At 34.2% G+C, this 27,632-nt stretch overlaps 1 protein-coding gene across 2 annotated transcripts in view; it reads left to right on the top strand.

Moving 5' to 3' along the window:
* Window positions 1-23,084, top strand: part of TNPO1 (transportin 1) — a 71,226-nt gene extending 48,142 nt beyond the window's left edge. For both annotated transcript variants that reach the window (XM_038123708.1, XM_038123709.1), the window contains 16 exons: window positions 967-1,027; window positions 1,665-1,833; window positions 3,405-3,557; window positions 4,766-4,991; window positions 7,519-7,690; window positions 8,922-9,008; window positions 9,790-9,897; window positions 10,073-10,231; window positions 10,325-10,412; window positions 11,570-11,668; window positions 11,882-11,977; window positions 14,717-14,792; window positions 15,592-15,691; window positions 17,067-17,141; window positions 19,876-20,018; window positions 21,498-23,084. In XM_038123708.1, coding sequence (XP_037979636.1) covers window positions 967-1,027; window positions 1,665-1,833; window positions 3,405-3,557; window positions 4,766-4,991; window positions 7,519-7,690; window positions 8,922-9,008; window positions 9,790-9,897; window positions 10,073-10,231; window positions 10,325-10,412; window positions 11,570-11,668; window positions 11,882-11,977; window positions 14,717-14,792; window positions 15,592-15,691; window positions 17,067-17,141; window positions 19,876-19,983 — 1,777 coding nt within the window. In that variant the 3' untranslated portion in view covers window positions 19,984-20,018; window positions 21,498-23,084. The remainder of the gene's footprint in view (window positions 1-966; window positions 1,028-1,664; window positions 1,834-3,404; window positions 3,558-4,765; window positions 4,992-7,518; window positions 7,691-8,921; window positions 9,009-9,789; window positions 9,898-10,072; window positions 10,232-10,324; window positions 10,413-11,569; window positions 11,669-11,881; window positions 11,978-14,716; window positions 14,793-15,591; window positions 15,692-17,066; window positions 17,142-19,875; window positions 20,019-21,497) is intronic.
* The last annotated feature ends 4,548 nt before the right edge of the window (window positions 23,085-27,632 follow it).

The following is a 27,632-nucleotide window of genomic DNA, read 5'->3' on the forward strand; positions in this document are numbered from 1 at the left end:
AATATAAGCTTGTCAGTACCTGATCATCTTAATATTCGGTATTTTAAATTAAAATTGGGACAAGATCTTCTTAAAACTTGTTCATGTGGTTTCTAATATGTGTTCCATTTTACCTCTATGGACTTTTTTATAAAATGTATACTTCACTGCAGAAATGCCAATGAATTGGTGATAATGTTTATACTTACTATTCCTTCATTTAAAGTTTAGAACATAATGTGGCATTGCAGTATGTGAATATTAAAAAAACAATACTCACCTGCAGAATATAGCAAGACTGAGTCTGTCACTGTTGCTGCGTCATCCCTGGTTATTCATTTCATTTGGCTTATATATGCTTACTCATTTTTTCTTTTGTTGTGGTGAACATGTTTTAATGGGAAGTATTTGACTTTTTTCCTTAGTACTTTTTTAGCTCTACATCTGTACAGTTGGAGCCCTATAACCATAACCTGTTTAATAATTAAGTAAATCCTAATATGGATTAGTCAAGATTTCTGCAATGTTGAAAGCTTACTGAAGTAATCATGAGGTGATAGGAGAGATTAATGTAGTTGGCCTCCATCTTTAATAGTAGTGAGGTAGAGTCTTCATCGACAAGTAAATAAAGTGGCAAGTACTATTGTCAAGAGTCAATTTATCATGCATATTATGGGAGTTTGAGTTCTTACTGAAAACCTACAGATGTAATTTCTGAAAGGTGCTTCCGAATAAGTTCATCAGTTGTGCCATTGGGCTACTCTATTTAAAAGCTTGTAGATTGAAATAACACTTTTTCTCATTACAAAGTATTGGTGAATGTTATGACATGGAACTTGGTTTAGGTAATAGCTCTTTTTATCAGGCTAAGGTATTTCTCTTTTGAGTTGGAAGGTGAGGGTTACAACCAAAATTATGGCCCATATAAATTCTAACTCTTTTGCTTTATTATGTATTACTTTAATATGTGTAAATGTTTCTTTGTAGGCTGATACCTGTGCTGGTAAATGGTATGAAATATTCAGAGATTGATATTATTCTGTTGAAGGTGAGCATCTGTTTCTTTTAATCTCTTGGAATAGTTGTTTAAGTTCTGACCTGTAGATCAGAATGATTCAGGTCTGAGTGGGCAGACCTAGCCTAGCATCTCTTCAGTGGAGAATTAACTTTCTGGGGCAAAGTATACCATTCCAAATACTAAATGCAACTGATGCCATGTTTTTGGAGAATAATCTGTGGCTCTCCTGCTTTGTCCCAGTCCCCTCCCACACAATTTAGGCAGAGCTGGGATACTATTACCATGAACTACTGCAAGAATTCAGCATTTAAAAAATGTTCAGAACTAGTTCTAATGCCTTCCAGGTTGAATACATGGCCTTTTCCACCAGTATCTATGTCTGTGTATCAAAATTTGTCAATTGCTTCTTTCTATTTCATTCCCATTGAGTAGTTTCTTAACAAGAAGTTTACTTTGGGAGTGAGCATACCTCTCTTGTATCTTTCTATTGCTTTTCTGGTAAATGCAGCACTAGAACACAGAAACAGTGGCATCTTTTTTAGTTGAGCAGCTCAGGTGGGGTGTGAATCTTATATACACTTGAAAAAACTTGAACTAAAACTACATTGTTAACTTCCTTAAGCAATACAGTTGGACTAGTTTATCTAATAAAACAATTTGGTGACAGGGGGATGTTGAAGAAGACGAAGCTATTCCAGACAGTGAGCAGGATATAAGGCCTCGTTTCCATCGTTCAAAGACTGTGGCTCAGCAACATGAAGAAGATGGTATTGAAGATGATGACGATGATGATGATGAACTTGATGATGATGATACTATTTCTGACTGGAATTTAAGTAGGTCAAAGTAATGTGTGAAATGCTTTGAACAAGAACTACTTGCATAAGTAGCTCTCTAGCATACAAGAACTCTCTGGCTAGCTCTCTAGCATACAAGAACTACAGTAAAAAGACAAGTTTGTATACAAGGAATTCAAAGGCTTTTTTTTTTTTACTGCAAAAATAACTGTCTGCTGACATAATTGGTGGATTTGTTGGAGGGGGGAGCCTTTGAGATGACACTTTGACTTTATAACTATATTGGCAAAAGCTATCCATCTGTAAGCTTATTTTGAATATGGCAGATTGAGTTACAAATATTTATTTGATACAATTCAATGGAGCTTTCAGGCTTAATATTTTAATTCTATGAAATAATAAAAATCCTGTATCACTTGTTTAAATTCAGTTTAAAAAGAGGAAAAAAAAGCTTTGCACATTGATAACTGGAGCAAGCTTTATAATGCTTTCTTTAATTTCAGTCTTCCCTCTAAAATTGGGTCATGTTTGGTTTGGTTTGGGTTGTTTTTTATTTCCATGTGAACATTCTACTGCTTATGGCCTTACAGGTATTTCTTTTCTCAGTAAGGAATTTGCTTCTCAATGCAGTACTTTAGTTGTGAAGGTAGGAGATGGCTCTGAGGAAACCAGAGTTTGGATGTCCTGTTGTGGGGGTCATAGGACCTTTAGGTTAACAGGCCATGTTATAAGGAAAGAAAACATCACAAACTGTTTTTTAAGTTCAGTGACAGAAAATAGCCAATGAAATTCTGACAAATCTGATTTGAATTTTCTTGCAAACAAACTCATTGTAGAATAATGCTTTGAGATGTGGGCATAGCCACATAGGGTCTTTTCTCCTAAGGCCACAAGTTTTCACTACAGGTGAATTTAACTTCAGGCTTATGGCTGAACAATTTTGAGACATATCTGAAGAATTATTGCTATTGAAAATATGCGTGCGAATATGCTTGTTTCTGTAAAGCTGCATCTTGGGGAAAGAAGTGTAGTTTTATATTCTTAATATTCTTTTTGTCACTGCTGTGTGTAGAGATTGCAGAATTGAATATGCATTTTCTGAGAAAGAGCTCAAATGACATAAGGTACCCTGTGATGCATGGTTTTGATTAAGACAGTAAGAAAGCCGAAGTTGTTCAAGAATGGTGGCCTAAAAGAGAAAGAGTAGAACACTTCAGAAATCTGTAATAACACGTTATCTGGATTTGAGAAAATTTGTATTATCTGAAAATCAGAATTGTCTACCCTATTTAATATCTGGTGTTCCATATTTGACTTCCAATTCGAACAGAGATGAAGCACCAGCATAGCTTGACGATTAGCAGCATTGCTGACTAATGAGACTGGTGCAACTCTTTATGGCAGATTAAGAAGGAATTTATATTAAAATGGCTTTCTAAGAGCTGTGGCTTTGCCTAGGAGTGCAGTGGATCCCTCTGTAGTGTAATGGAGTGGAAGTGTGTTCCCTCCTAGAGAATCCACTGGCAGCTCAGAGTTAAAAAGGGGATTGTATTGCCTAACTACAACTGTTTGTATAATAAAGAGAGATTAACACTTTTAATTCCCTTCAGGGAAATGTTCTGCTGCTGCTCTAGATGTCCTAGCTAATGTATTTCGTGATGAACTTCTACCACACATCTTGCCACTGTTAAAGGAATTGCTCTTCCACCCCGAGTGGGTAGTTAAAGAATCTGGTATCCTTGTTCTTGGTGCAATTGCTGAAGGTAAGGCAGTTCATAGCAGGTTGCTGATTTTTAAATTGGTTCTAAAGTAGCTTGGGTGAACTTGCTAATGCAAACAAGTGTATGTCCTTAGCTGGCTTGGTTTTGGTGATTAATCTCTTCATCTACTGATAGGTGACTGCAGTTATTTTATTTTTAATTTTCAAATTTATGCGTGTTCGGGAGGCTAAACAGATTACATAATTTCTTTTATTTCTCCTTTTCTAAACTTTACAGTATAGAGGTGTTGATGTCTCTCAAAATACTAGCTTGATTTGATAGAAGACAAATATTTAATAAATTTTAGCTTTAGAAGACAAATATTTAATAAATTTTAGCTTTAGATTTTAAGTGTTTTCAGAAATGGAGAATACCACTCCTGTGACTTCAGTGCACTAAGTTGCCTTTTGTAGATGGTTCTCCAATTTAAATAGTCTAACTTCCATTCTTACTTACTTACTCACAGTCTTGCATGGCTTTTTGCCTGAACTTCCAGCATCTCTATCACTTTTGCAAGCTAAAGAAGTAGATTTGGGTTCATGCCTGGATTATATTTGTTTTCCCCTCACTGTCTAATGAACATACTTTTTTTTACTGTTAATAGAAAAGTTTTAGTTGGTTTTGATTTGAAGTGGAAGTTAGTACTTCTGACAGATCTCAGTGTCTAATTGCTCTTGCTGACTTGAAGGGTGCTGCTTTTATTCCTGGTCAATACTGGTATGATTTTAGGAAAAATGCAGAAATTTGAATTTCTTAAGGAATCTTTTCTCATGTGATGATTTGTTGTCAAGACAATCTTTCTCTGCTTGGTATTTTCTTGCTTCTGCTGAGTAGACTGAAGTAGGATCTTCAAGCTTTAGAAACTTTATTTCGATGTGAATGCTTTACATTCAGTAAAGCATTTGTGGAGATTGGGGAAGCACTGAAGTAGAAATGTAATTCAAAATAATGTAACTTCATTGATGATGTAATTATTATGTAATAATTTTAACAATTATTATGCAGTATTATAATAGTTATTATTTATGTAAGAGGTTTTTTTAGGACTTTGTATAAATTAGTTAGACTTGCTTTGTTAAAATATTTGTATTTTTAGCTGCATGTTGTGTTCCTATGTGATAGAGGATGAAAATATGTCTGTCATAGGAAACAGAAAACAGTGGAATTTTTCATTAATTCTGGTACTGCAATAGCTGTATTTTTCTTTCCAGGCTGCATGCAGGGTATGATTCCATATCTTCCAGAGCTAATCCCTCACCTTATTCAGTGCCTCTCTGACAAAAAGGCTCTTGTGCGCTCCATTACATGCTGGACTCTTAGTCGCTATGCACACTGGGTAGTTAGTCAACCCCCAGACACATACTTGAAGCCATTAATGACTGAGTTGCTAAAGCGTATCTTGGACAGCAACAAGAGAGTACAAGAAGCTGCCTGCAGGTAAGCCAGAGCTTAAGCTAACATCACTATCCATTACGCTGCTTTTTTTTCCCATGGGAAGCTATTTTTATGCCCTTATCAGTCAATGCATGACTCCATTTCTAGCTCTTAATTAGAGTAGGTGCAACTTTCTCCCAAATTGTAATAACATGAAACAAGTTAATGTCTATTTCTCTTGTGCAGTTTGTTTGCAGAATATGTAAAACATCAACTTAAATAATTTATTGTACTAAATTAGCCGTTTGCAACACTTACTTTCAGTATGTGCTGTTTCATTGACCGGAAATTTGGCCTTTTTTAAAAATGTCTGTGAATACGGTCAGAACTGAATACAGTGGAAGGCTGTCCTATTATTGGATTACTGAAAGTGTTTGTATTTAGCATTACCAAAACATTTTGCTTATGCTTATTTCAAGGGATATTATCTTTCTCTTGAAACAAGATGTTGGGAGGTAAGATTCCCTTCTCCCCCATGTCTGCTTCTTTAAAAATAATTAATTGCTTAATTAATGGACACAACATTAACTGAATGGGAATGTGTGCACCCCCTTGTGCATCAAAAAATTTACATGTCAGTTTTTGTCAGACTGGAGTGTACACAGCAAGCTTTCAATGTTTCTTCAAGAAGCAGTTACATCTGCCTCCTGAACACGTAAAACATAGTAATACTAGTAATAATAACAATCATCATCATCATCATCATCATCATAGCCACCCCTGAATGTCAGTAGAGCCTAAGGAGAGCAATGAGTTCAGCGTTCTTGGGCTAAGCTTGCTCAGAAGGAATATATATCCTTGCCTAAGAATAGATGCAATGACTTTGTAAAATGTACTTAGTAAGATTTAGAAATTAAACACTGTTTCCTTTTTGTCTCCAAATGTCTGCAATAATTTGGCTAGCAAGTTTGGGTAGCTTTCACATCTTCTCTATTTATTCTAATAAAAAAAAAAACCCAAATGCAAAACCCAGAAAACCAAACAAAACAAACAAGGAATCAAAAAAAAAATCCCCAAAGGAAAATCTTCCACTTCTCTTCAAGCTTTCCTTGTCTGAAACATGGCTGAAAATCTGCGTTTAGTTGAACACGGCTATGTTGCGGTGTATTTAAATAACCTCACCTGGTCCTTATGACAGATGTGCAATGGGCCATGGAAACCAAGAAATCTAGAATGGAAATATTAAAAATTACAGTGCACGTGATTTTTTTTTATTATTGTAAGTCCACTGTCAGACTTGGAGCATGTCTTGAGATACTTTCTTTAGTGCAGAGATTCACTAAAAGTACTGTTGCAACTAAAAATAAACTGGGAAACTTCACTGTAAGGAAAATGTAGAGTTGTCACAAGTCAAAACATATTTACTAGCTCTTTTAATTATAAGGAAATACAATGAACCTTCTTGAACAACAAAGAGCTTCATCCCAACACTGAGTAGTTGGATACATTGTTTATGTCTACCAAATTGAAGATTGGTCACAGGATACTGTATGTTTTTGTTCCTAAATTCTGTATGGTAGCAGATGTCTAACATTCACTTCTGTACTTTCAAGAAACTGCTTCTTTAGTTGGTGACACACAATATGATATTTTACTGAAATACATTTTCCTGCTCAAGGTTGTATGCCTTTCTGAAAAAATACTTCATAATAAAATAAAAAAGAAATAATTCAATAAATAAAGTAAGAAAGCTGGCTATTTAGAGTTCAACGTTCTCTTGTGTTAAAAAACTGCATTTCTGTATTTGGTAGCATACAGTGGAGTGCTCACCTCATGCAGTGATGCATGCATTTTAGTGCAGAGACAAGCTAATAATAATCTTGTTGAGAAAGCTAGGCCAATATATCTTCAACTGGTCAAAAATTTTTTCCTTTCCCTAATGTTTCTCTGAAGCAGTGTCTCTGGTGTGGGGGGATTTTTTTGATTTTGTTTCATTTTGGATGGGTTTCCTTAACACTGCTGTTGAAACACTGGATAGACAAGCTGAAAAGTTCCCATAATGTCATGATGTGTGCTTTGACCAAGAGCAGTTAAAACTGTTCATCCTCTGTATTTGCTTTTAGTTTTCCATGTCCTTCTATATCTTTTTCTATGTCATGAACTGCTGACAGTACAAGGTGATGTTTGCATTGTACTGGCACAGCAGCATCAGAATGTCTAGGTGCAGCTACCATGTACATTAAAGATAGTGGTCCAATAATCAGCTTTTGTTGTGGTTCCTTCTATTTTAGTTAGTATATTGTAACTTTTCGGCTAATGCTTTTCTTTTGTGTGGGTGTCTCCCTAAGGAGTTTTATGGCAGTACTTTAAAATTTTGTTCTTCACAATGTAAGACCTGGATCCTTATGGGTGATTTTGTGTTCAATTAAAAAAGATCAAAGTTATGTAGGTATTACCTTTTTGGAAGGTTTATATCTTACATAAATTTGAGGACTTAAATATGTTTAAACAGAAATAGGTTAAGTAGGGCATTTTGGGGTTGTCTTGCTTCATTATTTCCAAGGTACTAACCTGTTTTATTGTCCTTCAGTGCCTTTGCTACTCTAGAAGAGGAGGCTTGTACAGAGCTTGTTCCTTATCTTGCGTATATACTTGACACTTTGGTCTTCGCATTTAGTAAATACCAGCATAAAAACCTGCTCATTCTTTATGATGCTATAGGAACTCTAGCAGATTCTGTAGGACATCATCTAAATAAACCAGTGAGTATACCTTATGTTCTGTAGAAGGACTTACTATATTCTAAAAACTTGTCAGTGTTTTTTCTAATGTGCTTTAGATGTTATAAACTAGAAATGCTGATATTTCCATGTACCTTTTATTAGTGCTACATGCTTACAGATAAAATACATAGACTGCACATAATTCTCCCACTGCACAAATATTTGCCATTTTGAGTAAACGAGCAAAAAGATTTGTTGTGAAATGTGCTGTTCATCATGGTTTTCTTCATGCTTCAAGTTTTTTTCGCTCAGAGGAGGTATCGCTATAGATATCCCATTTGGACAAAGCACGGATAACACACAGGCAAATGTGGTGGGTTTTTTTTTAGTGTACATGTATTAATTAATAGAAGATGTACATGGAATATGTTTGCATCTTATAATGGTTATTGAGGCTTGTTTTATTTCTCTGTAGCTCTTCAGATTACATACACACCCTACAGAAAAAACATTTTTAGTTGTTTCCATTTCACTTGCCATCTGGACCCACCCCAGCAGGACCTGTTTTTCAGTCTCCCACTGAGCCTGGCCACCTTGATATTCTATAGTACCAGGAGGAAGCTAAATGGCAGGTGGTGAGGGTGGGACTTTCTTTAGTCAATTAGAGTTTTGTACCTTTGGACATAGCAAAATCAGTTGCCTCTTTGGATACATTCTGCAAGCAAAAGCACTTCAGAGATACCTTGCTTAGTGTCCTTGTGACTGTGGCTGTGCAGTGGCAAGGAATCCAGCTTTATATAGAAGGGCTAAGTGCCTCCTTCTGGAGGGATAGGAGGTTACTTTCTTTGTGGATTGTTAGTTTGAGGAGGAAGTTTCAGAACTTGTGGTCATGGATATAGGGTTGTAGTATCAGGGCAGTAGAAGATGGTTGAGAAGAGCAAGTGGCACATGTGGAGCCACAATATAAATATAAAAATGTTTTCTGTATGCCTGTGGCAGTCAGATAGATAACCTGGGCAGCTATGCTAAAGCCAAACCTGGAGGAAGAGATTCCCTTTGTAAAGGTACTTACATGCTTTAGGAAAAAATATCAAACGCAAATTGTAATATCTAGTATTAAAATATTTCTGTGAATTGCAACAGTGATTGAATTATAGTACACCTGTTTGTTCCTTTATTTGAAAAAGTAGAATATATCTCAGTTCTTTTTTAACTTTGAAATAGAGTAGTATGCAGTAAAGTGTTTTAGCAGCATTTTCATCCTAAACAGGAATATATTCAGATGCTAATGCCTCCATTAATCCAGAAATGGAACATGCTGAAGGATGAAGATAAAGATCTCTTCCCTTTATTAGAGGTAAATGTTTAAATGTGAATATATTTATCAAGTTTTTTTAGAAACTATATTTTTACTAAAAGTGTTTCTCTTAGGAAATATGACCATAAAAGCTGACATTTTTAGCTATTTTCCATTAGGGAAAAAATATTCTGACCATAGTAAGAAAATTTTATGACTGAATAGATGTCCTTAGGTTTAGAATAAATAATTTAGGGTTTTTTTCTGCAATTTTGGAGTGTTTTCTTTTATAGGATTCTTTTACAAAAAAAGGGTTCTATCCTCCTTTTGTTCTTGTCTTCTCTCTCCTTGCTCTCCCTTCATCCTTCCATTAAAACTATTGTCAGACAAGCTGAAGGTATGAACCAGGCCATGTAGTCTAATGCTCTCTACTTGCTGAGTGTGAAGCACCTCTAGAGGAAAACACCTCTAGAAAAATTAGTTTTGTAACTCTTAGGTTATATTAGGGCTTGTTTATGGTCAAGATACTGCAGCTTAGTGTAAGTGCTGTCTGAACTCTTGTAACTGGTTTTGTATGCATTTTCTTGGCTATTTCTTAAGAAGATGCTGCTGCTGAGAAATTTTCTCAACTGGCATACACAGGAGCGAGTAAACTTGCTGATAGTTGCCTTGGCTCAGCTAAATCGGTACTGCCTTTCTAGGTTGTGTTTGCTTAATCAGTTACAAGTTGGTGTACTTCAAATCCTAAGTTCCAAATCCCCTCTCCCAAGTAAAAGACTCTTCAGGCATGTGAAGAAAAGTAGTGACTGCTTTCTCTCTCTCCTTTTTTTTTTAATTCCAGTGCCTGTCGTCAGTTGCTACTGCCTTGCAATCTGGCTTTCTTCCATACTGTGAACCGGTGTACCAGCGCTGTGTAAATCTGGTGCAGAAGACACTTGCACAAGCCATGGTATTTTGCTATAACTATTCCAATGTTACTTCACTAAACCAAAGTGTTAACTATGTAAAATTAGAGGTGTGCAGGGAAATTGAATATCTGCATGAAGGTGCAGTTCTGCAGCTTTTTTATTGTACTCCTGAGAAAATCTAGTGTAATTTTGAAAATGTGTACTTATTTGTTGCAGTTGCATAATGCTCAGCCAGACCAATATGAGGCTCCAGATAAAGATTTCATGATTGTGGCTCTTGATTTACTCAGTGGTTTAGCTGAAGGACTTGGAGGCAACATTGAACAGCTAGTGGCTCGCAGCAATATCCTGACATTAATGTATCAATGCATGCAGGTGAGATGAGTAAGCTATTTGATCTACATATTTCCTTTATTAAGAGAATCAGAAACTCATCTAGAATTATAATTTTTTTCTTCCCCTCTTTAGGACAAAATGCCTGAAGTACGGCAGAGTTCTTTTGCATTGTTAGGCGACCTGACAAAGGCATGTTTTCAGCATGTTAAACCTTGCATCGGTATGTTTCTTTTACATGTTTAATACCTTGTTTTCCAAATGTCTAAGAGGTTGTATTAGCCATTGTTATGCTCCCTGTTCTGTGGGTTGCCTTTTTATGGTGTGATACATGGTAATTTTGTGCAAAAGTCTGTAGTCTTTTGTCCCTTTAATTTTATGTTAAGAAAGTATGTTCTTATTTTTGTGGACAGTGCGAAAGTTCATTTTTCTTCTTTATTTCTATACCTCTTTTTGTTCTACTTGAATTTGTTGTTAAGTAAAAATGTGTCTAATATAAATCCAAAAATGGGGTAGAGAATAAAGTTTTACTTTGTTTTTCTGCTTTGTTTTTTATTTCTGTGGAAAGTAGCATCAGTGATACACTTCCACGATGTTTGTTCTTTCTTCCCACAGATACTGTTGAGATGCACTTGCTTGCCAAATAAATGTTTGGATAGGCTTGGAATTTAAAATTATTTGGCAGATGTTATGATGACCTTTTCAACTCACTTTTCTTAAAATTTAATCAAAGATGTAATTGCCTTCTAGTCTTTGTTGTTTTTTCAGGGGTAGCTGAATACATGGTTATTCAGGTGATTTGGGGGATGTTCAGTTATATGGTGAAACTAGTGCTTGTAGCTGTGGTTTTTTTTCTTCTCTTCCTCTCTCCTCTCACCTGAGAAAGAGAAGGAGAGAACATTTCTACATAAAAGTTACATAAAGATAAACCCTTCTACATTAAAGTTACATAAAGATAAACCCTTTTAGAAAGATTCTAAAAGCATAATTTGAAAATATTTGCAATTCTCTGCTTAGGTTCTACATTCCAAGTTAATCTGATAAATAGCTGAAATATAGCTCTTGTTAATCTGAATGTAACACTTTCCAAGTATTTAAATAGGATATATATGAATATATATTATAAATATAATATATTATATATCATATATAAATATATCAATATAAAATTATATAAAATTTATATTATATATAATATATTTATATTATATATAAATATAAATGTTAGTATAAACATTATCTTTTTCTTAAATATCCCTTCCCCCTTCCCCTCCCCCCCCTACCCCCCCCCCCCCCCCCCCCCCCCCCCCGCCAATCCTAAAATAATGGGACGAGATGGTTGTATTGTGTGATGAGTTTTTAAAATGTTGTTCTTTCTAGCTGATTTCATGCCAATTTTGGGAACCAACCTAAACCCTGAATTCATTTCTGTGTGTAACAATGCCACCTGGGCAATTGGAGAAATCTCTATCCAGATGGGTAAGATTTTAATTTTTTTTTAAATCTCTGCACATTTAGAATTATTTGTCTGGATGTTTTGGGTGAATTTTTTTTAAGTGATACCTTTACGTTAATATTTAAATTACATTTGTGATCCTTGTCCTTGTTAGTAAGTTACTTGTACATGTTCTGTTTACATTATGTATATTAATACTCACTTTCTTCTGATTTTTTTTTTAATTGTTGTTTCAGGTATAGAAATGCAGCCTTATATTCCAATGGTCTTGCACCAGCTTGTAGAAATAATTAACAGACCCAACACACCAAAGACGTTGTTAGAGAACACAGGTACCCAAAAAATAACCTGTACATGGTGAAGGGAATTAAAATATTTTTTTAATAATTATTTTTTGAAATTACATAGGGGAACTACACCAGAACTGATTTTGTTATGTACTTGACTTTTATAAGCAAAAGCAACTCTGTTTTGCACAAGCTCTTACAAGTCTCAGTCTTGCAGCAAATCATATATCTAGATTCTAATTGCTTTCCCCTTTTAAAACATTTATTATATCTATTTCTCGTCTATTTAATAATTCTTCCAGTTTTATTTATGTATGAAATATGACAAATGTATGCAGTAACACTTAAGACTTAATTTCTCACTGATTTTGATGTATGCATGTCCTTACACGTGTACTGTATATATATGTCTAGTGTTGGAAAAAATGTAATTGACCTATATAAAACAATGAACTCTTTGAATTTACAAAAAAGTGCACTTTTATTTTAGGATAAACTTACAATATCATACACAAAAATCTAGATGTGTGATGGCAGTTTTCCCACAACATAACTGAACTGGTCACTTAGTAACAAATTCCTGAAAAGAATTCTAATAATGGCATGCATATTTTATGTTCTGACTTTGCAGTCCAAATTGGGAGTAATTCCCAAATGCCTTACTGAATTGGAATGTCTGAGGCTTGTTTCTTTTGCATTTATAGAGGGCTTGTTCTGGTATGAAAAGCACCTTCCATACTTGAGCAAAAAATTATAGATAATGCGATGGTTTATTGTTTACTGTTTTACTAATTGAGGATTTTTTTTCCTTCTGTTTGAAAACCGTCTTGTAAGAAAAAAAACGGTTTAGTTGCTATCTGACATGATTGAATATGATGCAAGAACAGTGGTATGGTTATGCTTTTTGAGCAAAGAGATAATTTGGAGAGAGATTTTTTTCAAAGCATTTCCTTCTTTCTGTATTCTCTAAACTTAAAAGCTGCACTCTCTCTGCCCCTCTATCTCATTTAGTATGGAAGGTGAACTTGAAGGAAAATTTACCTAGTTTTATGGCATATTATAGGGACTACTTTTTGAAAAGAAAATTTTGAATCAAATACCTAAATGTGAAATATACCATGGAATAGTGTAACAGTATAATACTGTAATAGTATGACCATGTAAGTTTTTCTTACCCCTGCCCTGATTCCCCTCCTCTGCACTGATGGATGTGTAATAGCTGTAACTGAGAGGCATCCAATAGTTAAATGTATGTATGCTTCCATCATTAAGAGAATTTTTGGAAGCATCTGACCACTGATTTTTTTTTCAATTCTCTTAATAGTTATTTTAAATGTGGATGGATAACTGCAAATAAATGTTGAGTGTGGTGTACTTATTATAAGTTTGTTGTGGGATATTTTGTTGTGTGCCACTAGTTTGTGCAAGAATATTACTAGTTTGCTGTAGCTTGCTGTGTAATTAATTATGAGAACAATTGTGAAAACACACTTTGACAGAGATTTCTGTTCCTTGTTCAGGCTGTAGCTGTACAAATTTACAGATTAAACTTAAAATTGTATTTTCATTTGAACTTCAGTGAAGTTTTGTAAGATGCTAAAAATTTCTGGACACTGTGTGTGGAAATTGAGTAATACCAGTACATTAACAGTGAGCTGCATCACATGAAATTAATGTGTTTGGGACTGCCAGTATATCCTACACCAAACTTTTATTTGAGACAGCATCATCTGCTTTATTGCATGTTTCATGAAACTGTTCACAAATGCCTGTTAATTAGAGTGTTGCATAGTATGTCCCTTGAACATAGGTTTCCTTTTTCTGCTTCATACAAATCTGCTGAATTTTAGTATTATTCATGTATTTTGCTTCAAGTAATTCTGATACATTATTCCCCACCCTCTCCTTTTTCTAAAGATTAATCTTTCGTGAGTTGAGCAAACACCACTAAAACACGTTTGCATAATGATACTTTCTTTGGTCTGTCCCTTGAAACAAAGAACCAAACTACCTGATCATGCGGTGGAGTAATTTTGCTTTTCATGTGTCCTCATGCTTTGGTATCAGAAGTCAGATTCTTGTACATCTTATGAGGAAAACTGTTGTGAGCAAGAGAAATACTAGGATTAAAGAATTAATGTTCTGCAGTCAGTTGCTTTGAGTTAGCAACCATTTTAATTAAATTCTTCATGAGATTATGAAGAAGACATTAACATTTGAGAAATGTTCCATCTATTTAGGATTTTCAGACAGACCACAATATATTCTATGTAAAAGTATTTGGAAATGTATTTTTATTGATAGATTAGGTCTACAGAAACCTTAAATTCTAAATATTGGATAAAATGAAATGTTTACAATATTTGATACTAATACTGAAAATTATTAATTTCCTTTTTAAAAAATATCCATTATAGTACTTTTCAATAAAAACTTCAAATATGTAGAGGTAAATTTACTGTAAATGATTACTCCAAAGAGGGACAGAATTACTGCTTACATCAGAGAGCCTTTGAATTTAAAATTGTGTTTTTGGTGTTCTCTCATACTTCTTTAATTTTTTCTTTTACCTTGGAGAGTATGCCATATATGTTGCTGCCTCTTATTTAGGGGGTGGTAATAAACAGCACTGGTGAAATCTTATGTTTATTATCATACACAGATTCTGTTGGTTTCTGTTTCTGAGTTATTTGTTGTTTTTTCTTTATTTTTTCTCCTCCCCCCTCATTTGCTCATGTCTTGGTTGGCGTTTGGTGGTGTATAACCGTGATTGCGTTACCTTAGCAATAACAATTGGTCGTCTTGGTTACGTTTGTCCTCAAGAGGTGGCCCCCATGCTACAGCAGTTTATAAGACCCTGGTGTGTATTATTCAATCTTTTTTTTTTTAATTCATTTTTCTTCACTCTCTTTCTTTCTTTCTTTCTTTCTTTCTTCTCTCTATCTCACTTTTAGATATATTTTCAGTTGGTTACAAAATCTCAATCCTTAATCATTGCCAACCATGTGACTAATCTTGTCCTATCAGGTTTGTGAGTTTTTAGTAGCACCGTCATGTATTCTTTATGTTGTGGCTAACGACTAATTTATGCATGGGATAAGATTGTCACATGCTTGCTGTGTTAAAGCTTGACTATGAAAGAGCATTTTAAAATCCACCAGAATGATAATACAATGCATGCAAATATTGTAAAATTTAAACTGTGCATTACCTAAAATTCAGTCGGAGGCTTGAAATGCTGTAAGGAATATATGTTCATAGATTTGTTACATATAAAATAGCTTGCTTGCTGCTGTTAAAGTTCAATAACTGTTCTGTAAGTGGTATCTGACATAATTCATACTGTGACAGTATTTTATGTTCTGCTTCTAACAATGATAGTTTCTATAAGTATTTCAGATACATGTTTCTTTTGTATTTAATGGAATAGAGGTCACACTTTCTGACTACAGTATAACAAAAAGCCAGATTCTGGAGGTGATGCCTAATGGTATTATGCTAGTAAAAACTGTGTGCAACTAGTGTTTTTCTAAGTGTTCAAAATTGTGTTTCAGATTATCTTATCAGTGTGACTTATTCCATCAGATACTGTCATCTAGTTTTGACTTGGTTGAAGAAAAGTAGTAGAGTTATCTAAGTTTTGCTTTCCAATTTGTTAGGTGCACCTCTCTGCGAAACATAAGAGACAATGAGGAAAAGGATTCAGCGTTCCGTGGGATATGTACCATGATTACAGTCAACCCCAGTGGAGTAGTCCAAGTAAGATGCATTAATAGATGCTAGCTTTTCTTTACTCAGGTGAAATTTAGTGAAAAATATATGTGGAGTATGAAAAGTTTACCTTGAAGAGATTCCCTGCAGTACTTGATGCAGCTTAATTTTGAAGTCAAGGAGCCCAAAATGTTTATATTGTGAATGATGTGTGTCATGATCCTTCAGTAATTGTCATCTAAAAAGGAAAGGGGAAAAATACTGGTTAAATGAGTTTTTGTCTTTTACTGGCAATGAATATGTAAATAATGAACTTCAATTAAAATAACTGTATTTTGATACTTCTGTCAGGTTGTGGTCAGGATCTGTATGCAAATATAAGGTAAAAGTTGACATTCTTAAACCCATTTTCCACATGTAACCTCGGTTTTTTTAAACAAGAAACAGAACAAAACCAGTAATGACCCCTTTGTTCTTATCACTTGGGTAGGGAATATTCTGTGTAAACTTTGGATCAATTTTTCAAGGAGTTAATGTGACAATGAACATGCATCTTTTAAAAATAAATGGTGCAATTGAAGAATAGAATATGACTTGATCTTTAGTCTCCAGATCTCTAAAGTAAAGCTGTATCAATGTAAATTTTTTTAAGAGGAAAACAAAACTGATCTTTCCTTTTTTTTCTGCCTGGAATTCTTCTTCCTGAAACACAAGAACTGAGCGTTTGCAGTGTTTTGAAATGTGCAGTTCATTTCATTTAGGCCTTATTCTGTACTTTACATTTCAGTCTTGTACTGTCTGTTCATTAATTTAGCTTACAGAGAGGGGTAAAATAAGGTCCCATTTCATTAACTCATCTTTTCTCTCTAATCATCCTCAATTCCTATTTCTGGCATTAGCAACATTATTTTTAAAGACTGGTGTTCTGTTGGTGTAGGAGGCGGTAATGCATGACAGCAGATGAATGGAGTCTAGGGATTTTGAGGTGGCTTTAGTTTTGAACCTGTATGATAAATGTTCTCTGTGTCCCAGAAAAAAAAAATTACTTTAATGGATAAAATTGATTATTTTTCCCTAACTGGAAATGTGTGAGAGATACATTTGTTGGCTGTGAATAAAGGAAGTAGATATTGCATTTGTAGGTATACTGGAAGAATCAAAGTTATGCTAGTGTGGTGCAGAGGAGAGAGTTGTGGTTGGTTTCACTGTGGTTTAATTTAAGACACTCAGCAATTTCTGTAGCTGAACATTTAGGCATACAATAATTTACTGTTGTCCAAATTAAGTGGAAAATAAATACATAAAAGCAAAAGCAGTTGTAAATTAGGATCAAAGACCATCCACTTCAAAGAATGAACATCAAGTATTGTTTTCAGATGTATAAATTGAAGTTTCTAACCTATATGATTGTTTAATCTTGTAGGACTTTATTTTTTTTTGTGATGCTGTTGCATCATGGATTAGCCCAAAAGATGATCTTCGAGACATGTTCTGTAAGGTAAGGTTGCTAAGATGATAGTATATCGTAGCGGTGGTTGTTTTACATCCCCTGGTTTCTTTCTTTCTGTTTCACTTTCTAGTGAAAGTGCTTTGTAGCACTTACTGTGTTTGTGGTCGTGGAGACAAAGCAACATGAAAATCCTGACTTCTTTCTTTAACCTGTATCTTCTCATATGCATTTGGATGATTCCAAACTTTTAAAAATAGTTGCAAAGTTCACTTGAGGTGTTTTTTGAAGAGATAATGATCCTCAAACAGCTTTTCATAATTTCCAGCCTACTATGTTTTTCCTGCATTTGGAAGAACAGGGGGGAGTTCATACTACATGTAAGACTTTTTTTTCAGAAAATGAGATTTGTATGGTTCAAGACTGTTTTTTTGCTACAAAGAGGGCTACTTTATTTTGGAGACATACATAAGATTCAAATTAAAACTATCCCAGTGGTATCTTACTTGTTTCTCATAACTTCTGCTGAAAATAAGAGATTGCTTAATTCTCCTCTGAATCCCTCTTGGTTGAGTAAGTTTCAAGAAAGTAACATGCAGTTATACCCAGGAATACATCCCTAGGCAAAGCATCAGTAGAATTTAAACTAAAGGACTCTTTGCCTTGTATTAAGTAAGTAAAAAAAAAAAAAAAAAAAAATCCCCACCTAGAATGCAATAAATTGTATTTTGGCACTAGTGTCTTAAATTTAAAAAAATAAATAAATAAAAAGCAAATGAGAGAGAGAGAGAGAGAGAAGTGGTTTACCTCACAAGTTCTAAAGTGAAATCTCCATTTTTAGGAAGTTCTATGTCAAAAGTAAGTTTCATAATATTCTCAAAGCAAAAATTAAGCATATTCTTAAGTGCTTATTAGGATCATGGGTTGGTATTGGCACTTTTTCTTCAATTAGTGACATGTGTGAGCATCAAATTGGGAGCTAGAACTTTTCTATCCCATCTCTAAGAGCAAAGGCAGAAATCTTGCTGTCCTAGTTAGTCCCTCAGATAACTGGATTCCTTCAAAGGAACATTAGATTGAAAAAAGGCGCAGCTTGTGAGTATTCTAACATCAGCAGAATGAAACAGCAAGTACAACTTAAAAGGGGGTCCTGGATAGGGTCTGTGATGATTGATTGCCCAAAGCACTCTCACTGCATGTATTTGCACCAGTCCTTCAGCAGGTTAAACTCTTTTTTTCAGATTCTTTCCAAATGATCCGTTTGGGAAACAATGCATTCAAACCTAAACAGAGTGGTTCTTGGTCACTTTGCATAAGGATATCCTTGCTTTTTTAAGCAAGCAATTTTAGAGTAGTTTTGTGGGTTTTGCCATGCAGAAAAGGAGACAACGCTTTCTTCAGTGATAACACACAGCGTTTTCAGACAACTTTTTTAGACAACTTCTTCGTGAATATGTGATTGCTGTAGTCCAAGTAGATGTTTTTCCAACAGTAATATGACTTCAGGAACAAGGGAAAGAAACTGGATTTGTCCAGGTTTTGGGATTTTCCTTAAAATTTATTTATTCTTTAGTACTAGAACTGGAAGAGAGGATACTTTCAAGACCATGGACAGATGAGCTGCCAGTGTTAAAATCTGACTCACAACCTTTTATCTATCACTGAGCATTATTAGATTTTCAGGAGTTTCTTAGCAGCTAGTTAATGTGACTCTTTGGGTTTAGGAAAGGGCCTGCTTGTTGGAGGGAGAAAAGCAGTAAGTTAACTGGTTGCATGTAACCATTACCACTACATCTGTTTAAAAACAGCTCTGCTTGACAGTCTTGTATTGAACTTGTTACCATGAGCTTGAATTTTGACATTGCCTTTTATTTGAGGATGTGTTCATGACAGACTGTTACACAATTCAGTTACACTGAGTGTAAAAAGGGAAAACAAAACTTTAGATTTTCTTGGTATAATTTTTCATGAGGAACAGTAATTCTGTCTGCTTTTGTCCTTTCTAATGTTTTGTTTTTACTTGCTGTTTTAAGAAATAGCATACTAAGATTTTTTTCTAATAGTGTAATTTTATTTTCAGGTAGTTTATTACATCAAACAGTCCAGATGGAAATCTGTAGATTATTTGTTTTCCTCTTTCAGTGGCTTTTTACTTCCATTGACTGTGGATCCCTGTTATTTCAAAACAAAGGTTTTAAGAACTTCATTTTTAGTGAAGTTGTCTTAGAGGTTCCATGCAGAAAACAGAGTTCTCAAAGATTTTATATTTGTGCTAGAAATTGACAGATACTAATTCTATCAAAAGCTGGTTGCCACTTCCTACAATGTACTTCACATCTGTTAAAAAATAAATGTGAACACAGTACTCTTAAAATATATTAACTCTGTCAATTGGATGGATGGATGGATGGATGGATGGATGGATGGATGGATGGATGGATGGATGGATGGATGGATGGAAAATGAATTGAAAAAAAATATAATTAAACATTCTAAAATGACTTAACCCTAGGCTTTAAGTTACCTATTAAAAAAAAATATATATATATGTATATATACACTAGTTTCTTTGGGTAGCTGTATTCTTTATGTCAACTTTAAAGAAACACATTAGAAAGAACTTGCTCTACTTCCTTTGCTTCTTTGTAGCATTTCAGTGTGATATTGGAGAATTCAAATTGCCAGATGTACAACTCAGCAGTTTGTGGCTTATTGCATACAAGGCTATTAAATAATGTAGCCTGTATTTTTCTGCTTATTTTGACTTCCCCTTTCTCATTTGTAGATTCTTCATGGATTTAAAAATCAAGTTGGGGATGAGAATTGGAGGCGTTTCTCTGACCAGTTTCCTCTTCCCTTAAAAGAGCGCCTTGCAGCTTACTATGGAGTTTAACCTCGTGCACTGTAGCTGCAGTCCCATAATTAGAGGTAAGCACGTGAGTCTTGCTTGCCAAAGAGAACCGGGACTTCCTCCCTGTTTGCATTATATGAAACATCATTAATTCATCAGTCTAGAATTGCTAAGCTACTACTTTATATATGAAGGAAAGAAAGAAGGGATGATAATAAACTAAATGATGGTGACTGTAGCAAAAGCATTTGTCCCATTTTTTTTATTGTTACAGAGAGAGAAAGAAAGAAAGAAAAACTGAGTCTATGATACACACATTAGTTTATCAAGAAAGTTGAAAGTATAGGTATGACAAAGTTCATGTTTAATAAGCAAAGTGATGAATAAGATCCTCAAGTCATTGTACTAAAGACACAGGCTACCTTATATGTTATGAATTAAAAGATGGCAGATGTGGTCTAAGTGGGAATACTCTCCTAGGATGAGAAAGCAGGTTTGTTAACACACTAGCTGTGAGAAGTCTAATGGCCTCCTAACTACATACTAAATGATCTTTCAATGAATAAAGAATGCTATGCTAATAACTACAGTAATTGTAAAACTTGATGTTTGGGGGAGGCTGATATGTGTTTATTATTGCCATATTTTATTTTGTGTGTTAACTCAGAATTGTTAGACACTTCTGTGTGGAGAATGATTCAGCTTCAACAAAGAACAGTGAAAGTGCATTCCAGAGTACCTCTCATTATTATACCACCTTGCTTTGTATGCTACCTGTGTATGCTGTATGAAGCAAATTTCCCATGTGTGATACTGTGAAGAGATTATTATATTACCCAAAAAAAAGTGAATTAAATTCATTCTTTTAGTCTTTATACAAATTTGATACTTTTAATAGAATTTTTTTACTGAAATGATGAAAGTGAGTCATGCAGTTCTGTTTAGTGTTGGAACGGACAACTATTTAAAATTCAGCCTAAGATTTTTTCAAAGTCAGTGTCATAAAATTTTTGCATTACATGTTTGATCGGAACAATGGATTAAATTAAGTATCTACATACTTATCAATGAGAGCATTTCAGTTCTGACATAAGGATGTTTTCCTTATGAAAAGGAAACAAAAGTGATAAAATCTGCCATTGTTCTCAAATTCAACTGCAGAGAAGGTTTGGCTATCTTGTGTAATCCACTCAAAAGAGAAGCTGCTAGGTCAGGTGCAGATATGTTTAATATTCTTTTTTCAATGTCATAACTACTTCATAATTTTGGAAAAACTGGTTAGAATATATAGGGTGCTTTTATCTTAAATCTAAGTTTAACACAATAGTGGAACTGTCAGTGTAGCTTCAAAGCATATATTGTTGTTTTATGAATAATAATTTATCCAATACAAATGGGCTGGTTTCTTAACAGACTTAAAAGGGAACATTAGGCATAAATCCATTTTTAAGTTAGAGGTTGGCACTTAGTGCTTGAAAAAGACTCTTTGTTTATGTACCTATCTGCCAGAGGTTTCAGGTAAGATTTAATTATACCGTTATCTTTTCCCTTTACAGGTCCTTCAGTCTGGGAGACTATGAGGGAGCCTCTGCACCCAGGGAAAATGTTACCCTTTACTGGGGGGAAGGGTAAACCAGTAGGGAATACAGTACAATCCCAACCCTACTGGGAGGGGCGGGAGGGAGGTGTTGCCGTCACTGTATTAAGTCGATGTTGGGAAATGTTTTAACATCTGGAGCCTTTGTGGGTGGAAATCTGTCTCCTATTACACCTCTGCACTGGATGTGAAGAAGAAAAAAAAAAAGAATCTAGTCACAAAACAGCACATTCTGGAATATTGTGGGGATTTGTACCAAAATAAGAAACCATATAATTGAACCATAGGGATACGTAAAGAGGAAAAATATTTTGCGCACAATAAAGGAAACCTAAGAATAGGGGTCACAAACAGTAAAAGGCTTTCTTTTTTGTTTTCTGTTTTTTTAAGTAAGGGTTTTCTACATTATTTCATCCTGCTTGATGGGATTCCTAGATATTTGCATGTTAATGAAGAACTACACAAACGAAGTTAGTACAGTTAAAATGCAGCTTGTGTCTGTATTAGGAACAGGCACTTGCAGTGTACAGTATAGAAACCCCATCATAAAATAATAAAGGTTAACTTGGACAAAATGAAGCAAGCTGCCAAATAAGTCACTCCTTTCATTTTTGGGGTAAGGAGAGGTACACTGCAAAGGAAAGATTGACATCTTAATTTTTACGTTAAGAGAAACAACCAAGGTAGTGGATATGATTTTATTATTGTACTTTGTTAGTTTTGATTTCTAGAGTAAGGCATTATTCCTAACTTGCAGTTTAAGGTTCAGGCATGCGTTCTGGCTCATAGTGATCAGAAGTAATTTTAATTAGTGGGAAAGTAGCATGCTTGCATCACATAGAGTGAAATTGGTATACATTTACCTATGTTGCGCCAGTTTTGTGTTGCAGTTTACCAATTCAATATAGCCCTGCATTTAAAATTCCTTTTTGAGATTCAGTGGAATTTATTTTTATTAAGAATATAGATATAAAGTACTGTAGTTAACAATTAGGCCTTGAAATACCTTTTTAGGATCTGTTAAGATTAAGATTGATATTGTATTGTGTGTAACCTGCACAATGTGGAAAGCTGATATAGCTGTGCAAAATATTTGCCTCTGTGCTGTCAGTGTGATGTGCTTTCTGCATGGTTATATACTAGTGATTTTATCAGAATCTCTAAAATGAGTTACATGGTAAGACCCGTTAAAGGCTGCATAAATGTTAGTTGGCACGTAAAGACAATTGTAGAAGTTGATGACAAGATTGCTATATTTGTGTTTATTCCCACTCAACGAATTATCTTCTACGCTTTCTTTTTGTTCAAAGCATGATCTTAAGAGATGTTTAAGTTAATGGATGTAATGCAGGGTATCTACACTGTATCGGCGCATGTTGGTGGCCCTTTGTGATGTAGTTAAATGCACAAGGGTGCAAGTTTAAAGCTACAGAGTGAAAGTTGGTTTGGATCCTCTTCATTTCATTTGTTTAGCTTTTCTGTTGTGTTTTTTTTTCTCTACTTACATGTATTCCTGTGAATAAATCCTTGTTAAGTTAACGCTTTACTTTTCCTTCCATGTGTATTTTCTTATGTACTGTGAATGTGAAATCCTAACTGGTACACTTGATCTTGTGTCCATCTGAAAGTGGCAAGTCTTTATTAATTTAGATTGCCTAAAGAGTATCCCATGATGATAAAGGAAAATGGAGAGATTTTTAGCTCTGCTGGTCAGAGGTGAAGCCACACCTTTCCATTTTTCAAGTGCTGCATTATTAATCTGCAAAACAAAATTAAGCCATAACAGCCTTTTTTGTAGATCTAGTTTCTCACCTTTGCATTGCAGAATGGATACTGGATAACAGTTTTTGGTTTAGTTGGTGTTTTCTGGTTTTTGTGGGGTGTTTTTTTTTTTTTGTTTTGTTTTGGTTTGGTTTTTTTGTTTTCTTTTATTTTTTTCTTTCTTCAATTGGTTGGTTTTTGGGGGTTTTTTGTGTATTTTGGGGGTCTTGGAGGGGATTGTGGGGTTTTTTGGGGTTTTTGTTTTTTTCTTTGTTTTTGGTTTGGGATTTTGGGGTTTTTGGTTACTATTTTTGGTTTGATTTGGTTTTGGTTTTGTTTGGTTTGAGGTTTTTTTTGGTTGGGGCATTCTTAAGAACTTGTTCTTCTTTGCATGGTTCTGTTCTTTGACTGTTGAATGATTTAGCTATTGCACTGAAGTTTGAGCTATGTGAGTGTGAACTTAAAAATGCTGTTTAAAGGGTTTAGACTTTTTTTTTTTCAGTGCATGATCACATGCATGTGTTATGTCCTCTCCCCATTCCCCCACCCCCCGGTTTTTTTTTTGGCTTTGCAAATTTTAGTGAATTATGCCTGAAGCATAGTTTGGACATGTACTGTATGAAATATATTTGATAATGCCAGTACACAGTATTCATTCAATTTGATCAAAATTGCATGTGATAACTTGCTTTCGAGTTATATTACTTTGATAGCAAATAAAAAATACCTTCTCAACTAAAAACTCTGATATAAATTAGTAACATTCAATAAAAAAAACTTTAATTTTGAAAGGGGAACATCCCTGCCCAACATTTAGCAAGGTGGGATATTATTTTAGACCCAAACTCGCTTTAATTTTAAGTGTGTTTGAACATTAAGGAAGAGTTTCAGAAAAATGACATTTAAAAGTTTGTAGAATAGAAAACCTACCCAAATCATACAGTAGCATAATAACTAAAATCTGGATTTAACTAAACTTCTTAAATTTCAGAAAGCCCCTTTAACCAAATAAAACCACTCCACCTCACCTTGGATTAGCTTAGGATGCCACTTTTGTACATATTTGTTTTAATACATACTTGTACAGATGTGAACTGATCTGTTACGACAATAAGGAAAATAATTTAAAAGGGCAGGAATAACTAGTACAGGAATAAACAAAATAGTGTTTTGTATCAATAAGTTCTCTCATGGTATATTTTAAAGCAAATAAACCATATTTCTAATGCATAATATAGTGCAGAGATTTGCAGAATCCTTTTAGGGTGTAATGTGAGGTAAGAGAAGTTCTGAAACAGCATTAATATTTAAAACTGAAATATTGCATCATGGGATATATAAAAAGCATCTTAATTCTTGTGGTGTAGTCTTGACAGTTCTTGAATGTTGACTGAATGTTCTGGTAGAATTGTGAGTTTGTCTTTGTTACATTCCAGTGTTTCTGCCTCTTGGCATGCTAAAAGCACGGCTTACTTCATTTGCTCCTTACACACTGAAAAAGTGCTGTTAGTGTGCTAAACTACAGAAATAGCCGCTGCTATGTAATGGTGTAGATTTTCTACTTGAATAATTTTGTTGTAGGAACCTCAGGAGGTCAGTGTTTACTGTTTTTATATATGCCTTTTTCCTGTTTTGAGTTTCCCTTTTTGAAGGATTCTGAGAGTGAAAAAAGCTGCTGATCAACCTAAGTTGGTAACAGAAAGTGTATTTAAAATCCTTATAAACGCATCTTTTTGACAGTTCAAAATTGCTGTTAAATTAGTCTTAAGTGAAGTTCAATATTAAGTTTTTTTCTTAACACAGTCAGGAAACCACTCATTTCATTTTGAAAAACAGATTAGACTAGTTCATTATTTTAAGCAAAAGCAATCAGTTCTGTATTTTATTTTTCCAAAGCTTGATTATTTTCTTAATCAGTGAATATGTATATATTTAAATTGTAAGAAACTAATTCTTATGCTTTAGTTCATTGCTTCTTGAAGCTTGTACTCAGAAGATCACTTTTAGAAGAATAGGTTAAAATTTGTAATCATTATAATTTTTAAAAGTTATGAAGTAGCATAAATTTTGTGACTAATAATATTGATACACACTGTGATTTTTTTTTAGGACTTTCATGTCAGCATCAGTCTTAATTACTTAAACTGCATATATTGTATAATAGTAAAATGTATATTTTAAAACTTCAAGTGGCTTTCCTCAAGCAAAACTCAATGCTACTTAGAAATATTCAAATACTAGCTTTATCTCAGGTGAATACTCTTGTACTTTTTTTGTTCAGAACACATGCTTATAAAAATGTGTTGTAATTTTATCAGTTTATGTATTTCATTTAGGCAGCTCTTCTTGTCTTAAACTTATTCTAGATTAACCTTCTACTGTGGGACTATAATGACTTTTGCTTCACCTATATTATTCACATTGAATGTATTAACAGATAAGGTGCAAAAACATTCTTCCCTTAAGGAGAATGCGTCCATATTCAAACAACTGAAATATTTCTTTTTAAATGCTTTAAATACAACATTAAATTGGAAATCTTTTGTTTCAGTTATTTTCAAGGAAAAAGTTGCAACTTAACACTAACTGCTTCCATAGTATCTATTTCATGAGGATGACAGAAAGCTTTTATATAGGGTCTAAAGTGTGACTTTTTTATCTTAGGTGAAGGTTAAACTCTACAGTAAAATGACAAAACATCCTGCAGTTAATCTCAGATAGATGCTGATGTAGTTTGCACACATATTTGTTATATTACATAACCTCACCTTAAATAAAGAATGCTTGTTCAGTAGCTATGTATTTCACTCACCTATGCATTCTCCAGGATGATTTGTATCCATCAGTCTTCTGTGTATTCTCCAGTAGAAGCTACGTTTTATCTGCCACTGATGCTTGCTCTTTGCACTTAACGGTTGGAGCAAGCCAGTTTTAAATGGGGAACTGAGGCAAGTACTCTTCTTACTTGCCTTGTATATTCTGCTAAAATAGTGATATTCACTCGCTTGAATGTACGTAAACGAGGGAAGTTTGAAATTACTCTATAGGATGAATCCCTGTGTGCTGTTACAGTATGCTTTAAGTAAGCCAAATCCACATCTCAAAGCATTCAGCACTTACAGTACAGTATCATTCTTCTATAAACTTGCTATGTTGTGCTACTTTCTCTTTAGGTATATATTTCCTTATTTCGAGTGAGCAACAAAATTAACAAGGTTTGGTTTTTTGTGAGGACAGCAATGAGAATAAAAAGATTGGTATAAGGAGGTTTATTTGGCTGTTGAAATTTGCAGTGTAGTATCTTTTTTTGTGGAAAGAGATAGTTATGTTGTACATTGACTTAGTGATACTAGAGACTTCTAAAATTTTTAATTGGATGAAGTACACAAAATAGTTTTAAATGAAGGGAGACCAGATCTTTCTGCTGACAACTTAGGTTGTATAAGTTTTGCTTGAAAGCTTTAAATCTTATGTTTCTGTATCTGCCACAATGTTGGAATGTTTCCTTCAAACATATCCTCCTGCAACCTCTCAAACTGTACTAAATTGAGTGATATTTCTTGAAGTCTGCCTATGTGCTAACAGAACTTCATTTTAAATAAAATATGGTTTTAATTTTTGATAAGCTGCTGAATTTTAAAAGAGTTTTTGGGGCCACCAAATATTTTGGATCATGCAGAGAATATATATTGTACTGTAGTAATTTTGTATTTACATTTGTATGATGTGACATAATAGATGTGAATGTTAATCACTGCTTGACTATGTTAATAAAGTTGTTGAAATATAGATGTTGCATTCCAATTTTTGATTAATGATTAAAATTTATTGTTCAATTTATGTTTTGCCTGAACCAATAGTACACTCTTCTAATTCACACGTATAGATACTAGAATCTCTGAAATAAGGATTTTTGTTTTATCTGAAAGAGAATGGTCTTTGGATAATTTAATGTTAGCTTAGTTTAGATACTTCATGCTGCTTGAGGGTAGATCAATGTATGAAAAAGGAGGTTTAGGTGGATTGAAATTATAGCCAGTTGGGTGACAACTGATAACTGCTTTACTACTGAAAATGTTACATTAACTATGTTTCTTGAAACAGTTGATCCTTGCTAAGTCTGATCAAATGGGAAAGGGGAGAAAAATTTTGTACTTATTTCCTGGGCTGTCAATAATGTGAATAATTAAACAACGGGTAAACTGAAATAAATTAAAATTATTCAAGACCTTGAACCAAAATTTGCAGTGGTCTTAGTCTAATTTTATCTAGCTTTCATGGGATCATGGTAATACAAACTATTCAAAGAGCTGTCCTTAGAGAACTTTAGGAA

This window comes from Motacilla alba, chromosome Z (genome assembly GCF_015832195.1).
Source record: "Motacilla alba alba isolate MOTALB_02 chromosome Z, Motacilla_alba_V1.0_pri, whole genome shotgun sequence".
Classification (NCBI taxonomy): Eukaryota; Metazoa; Chordata; class Aves; order Passeriformes; family Motacillidae; genus Motacilla; species Motacilla alba.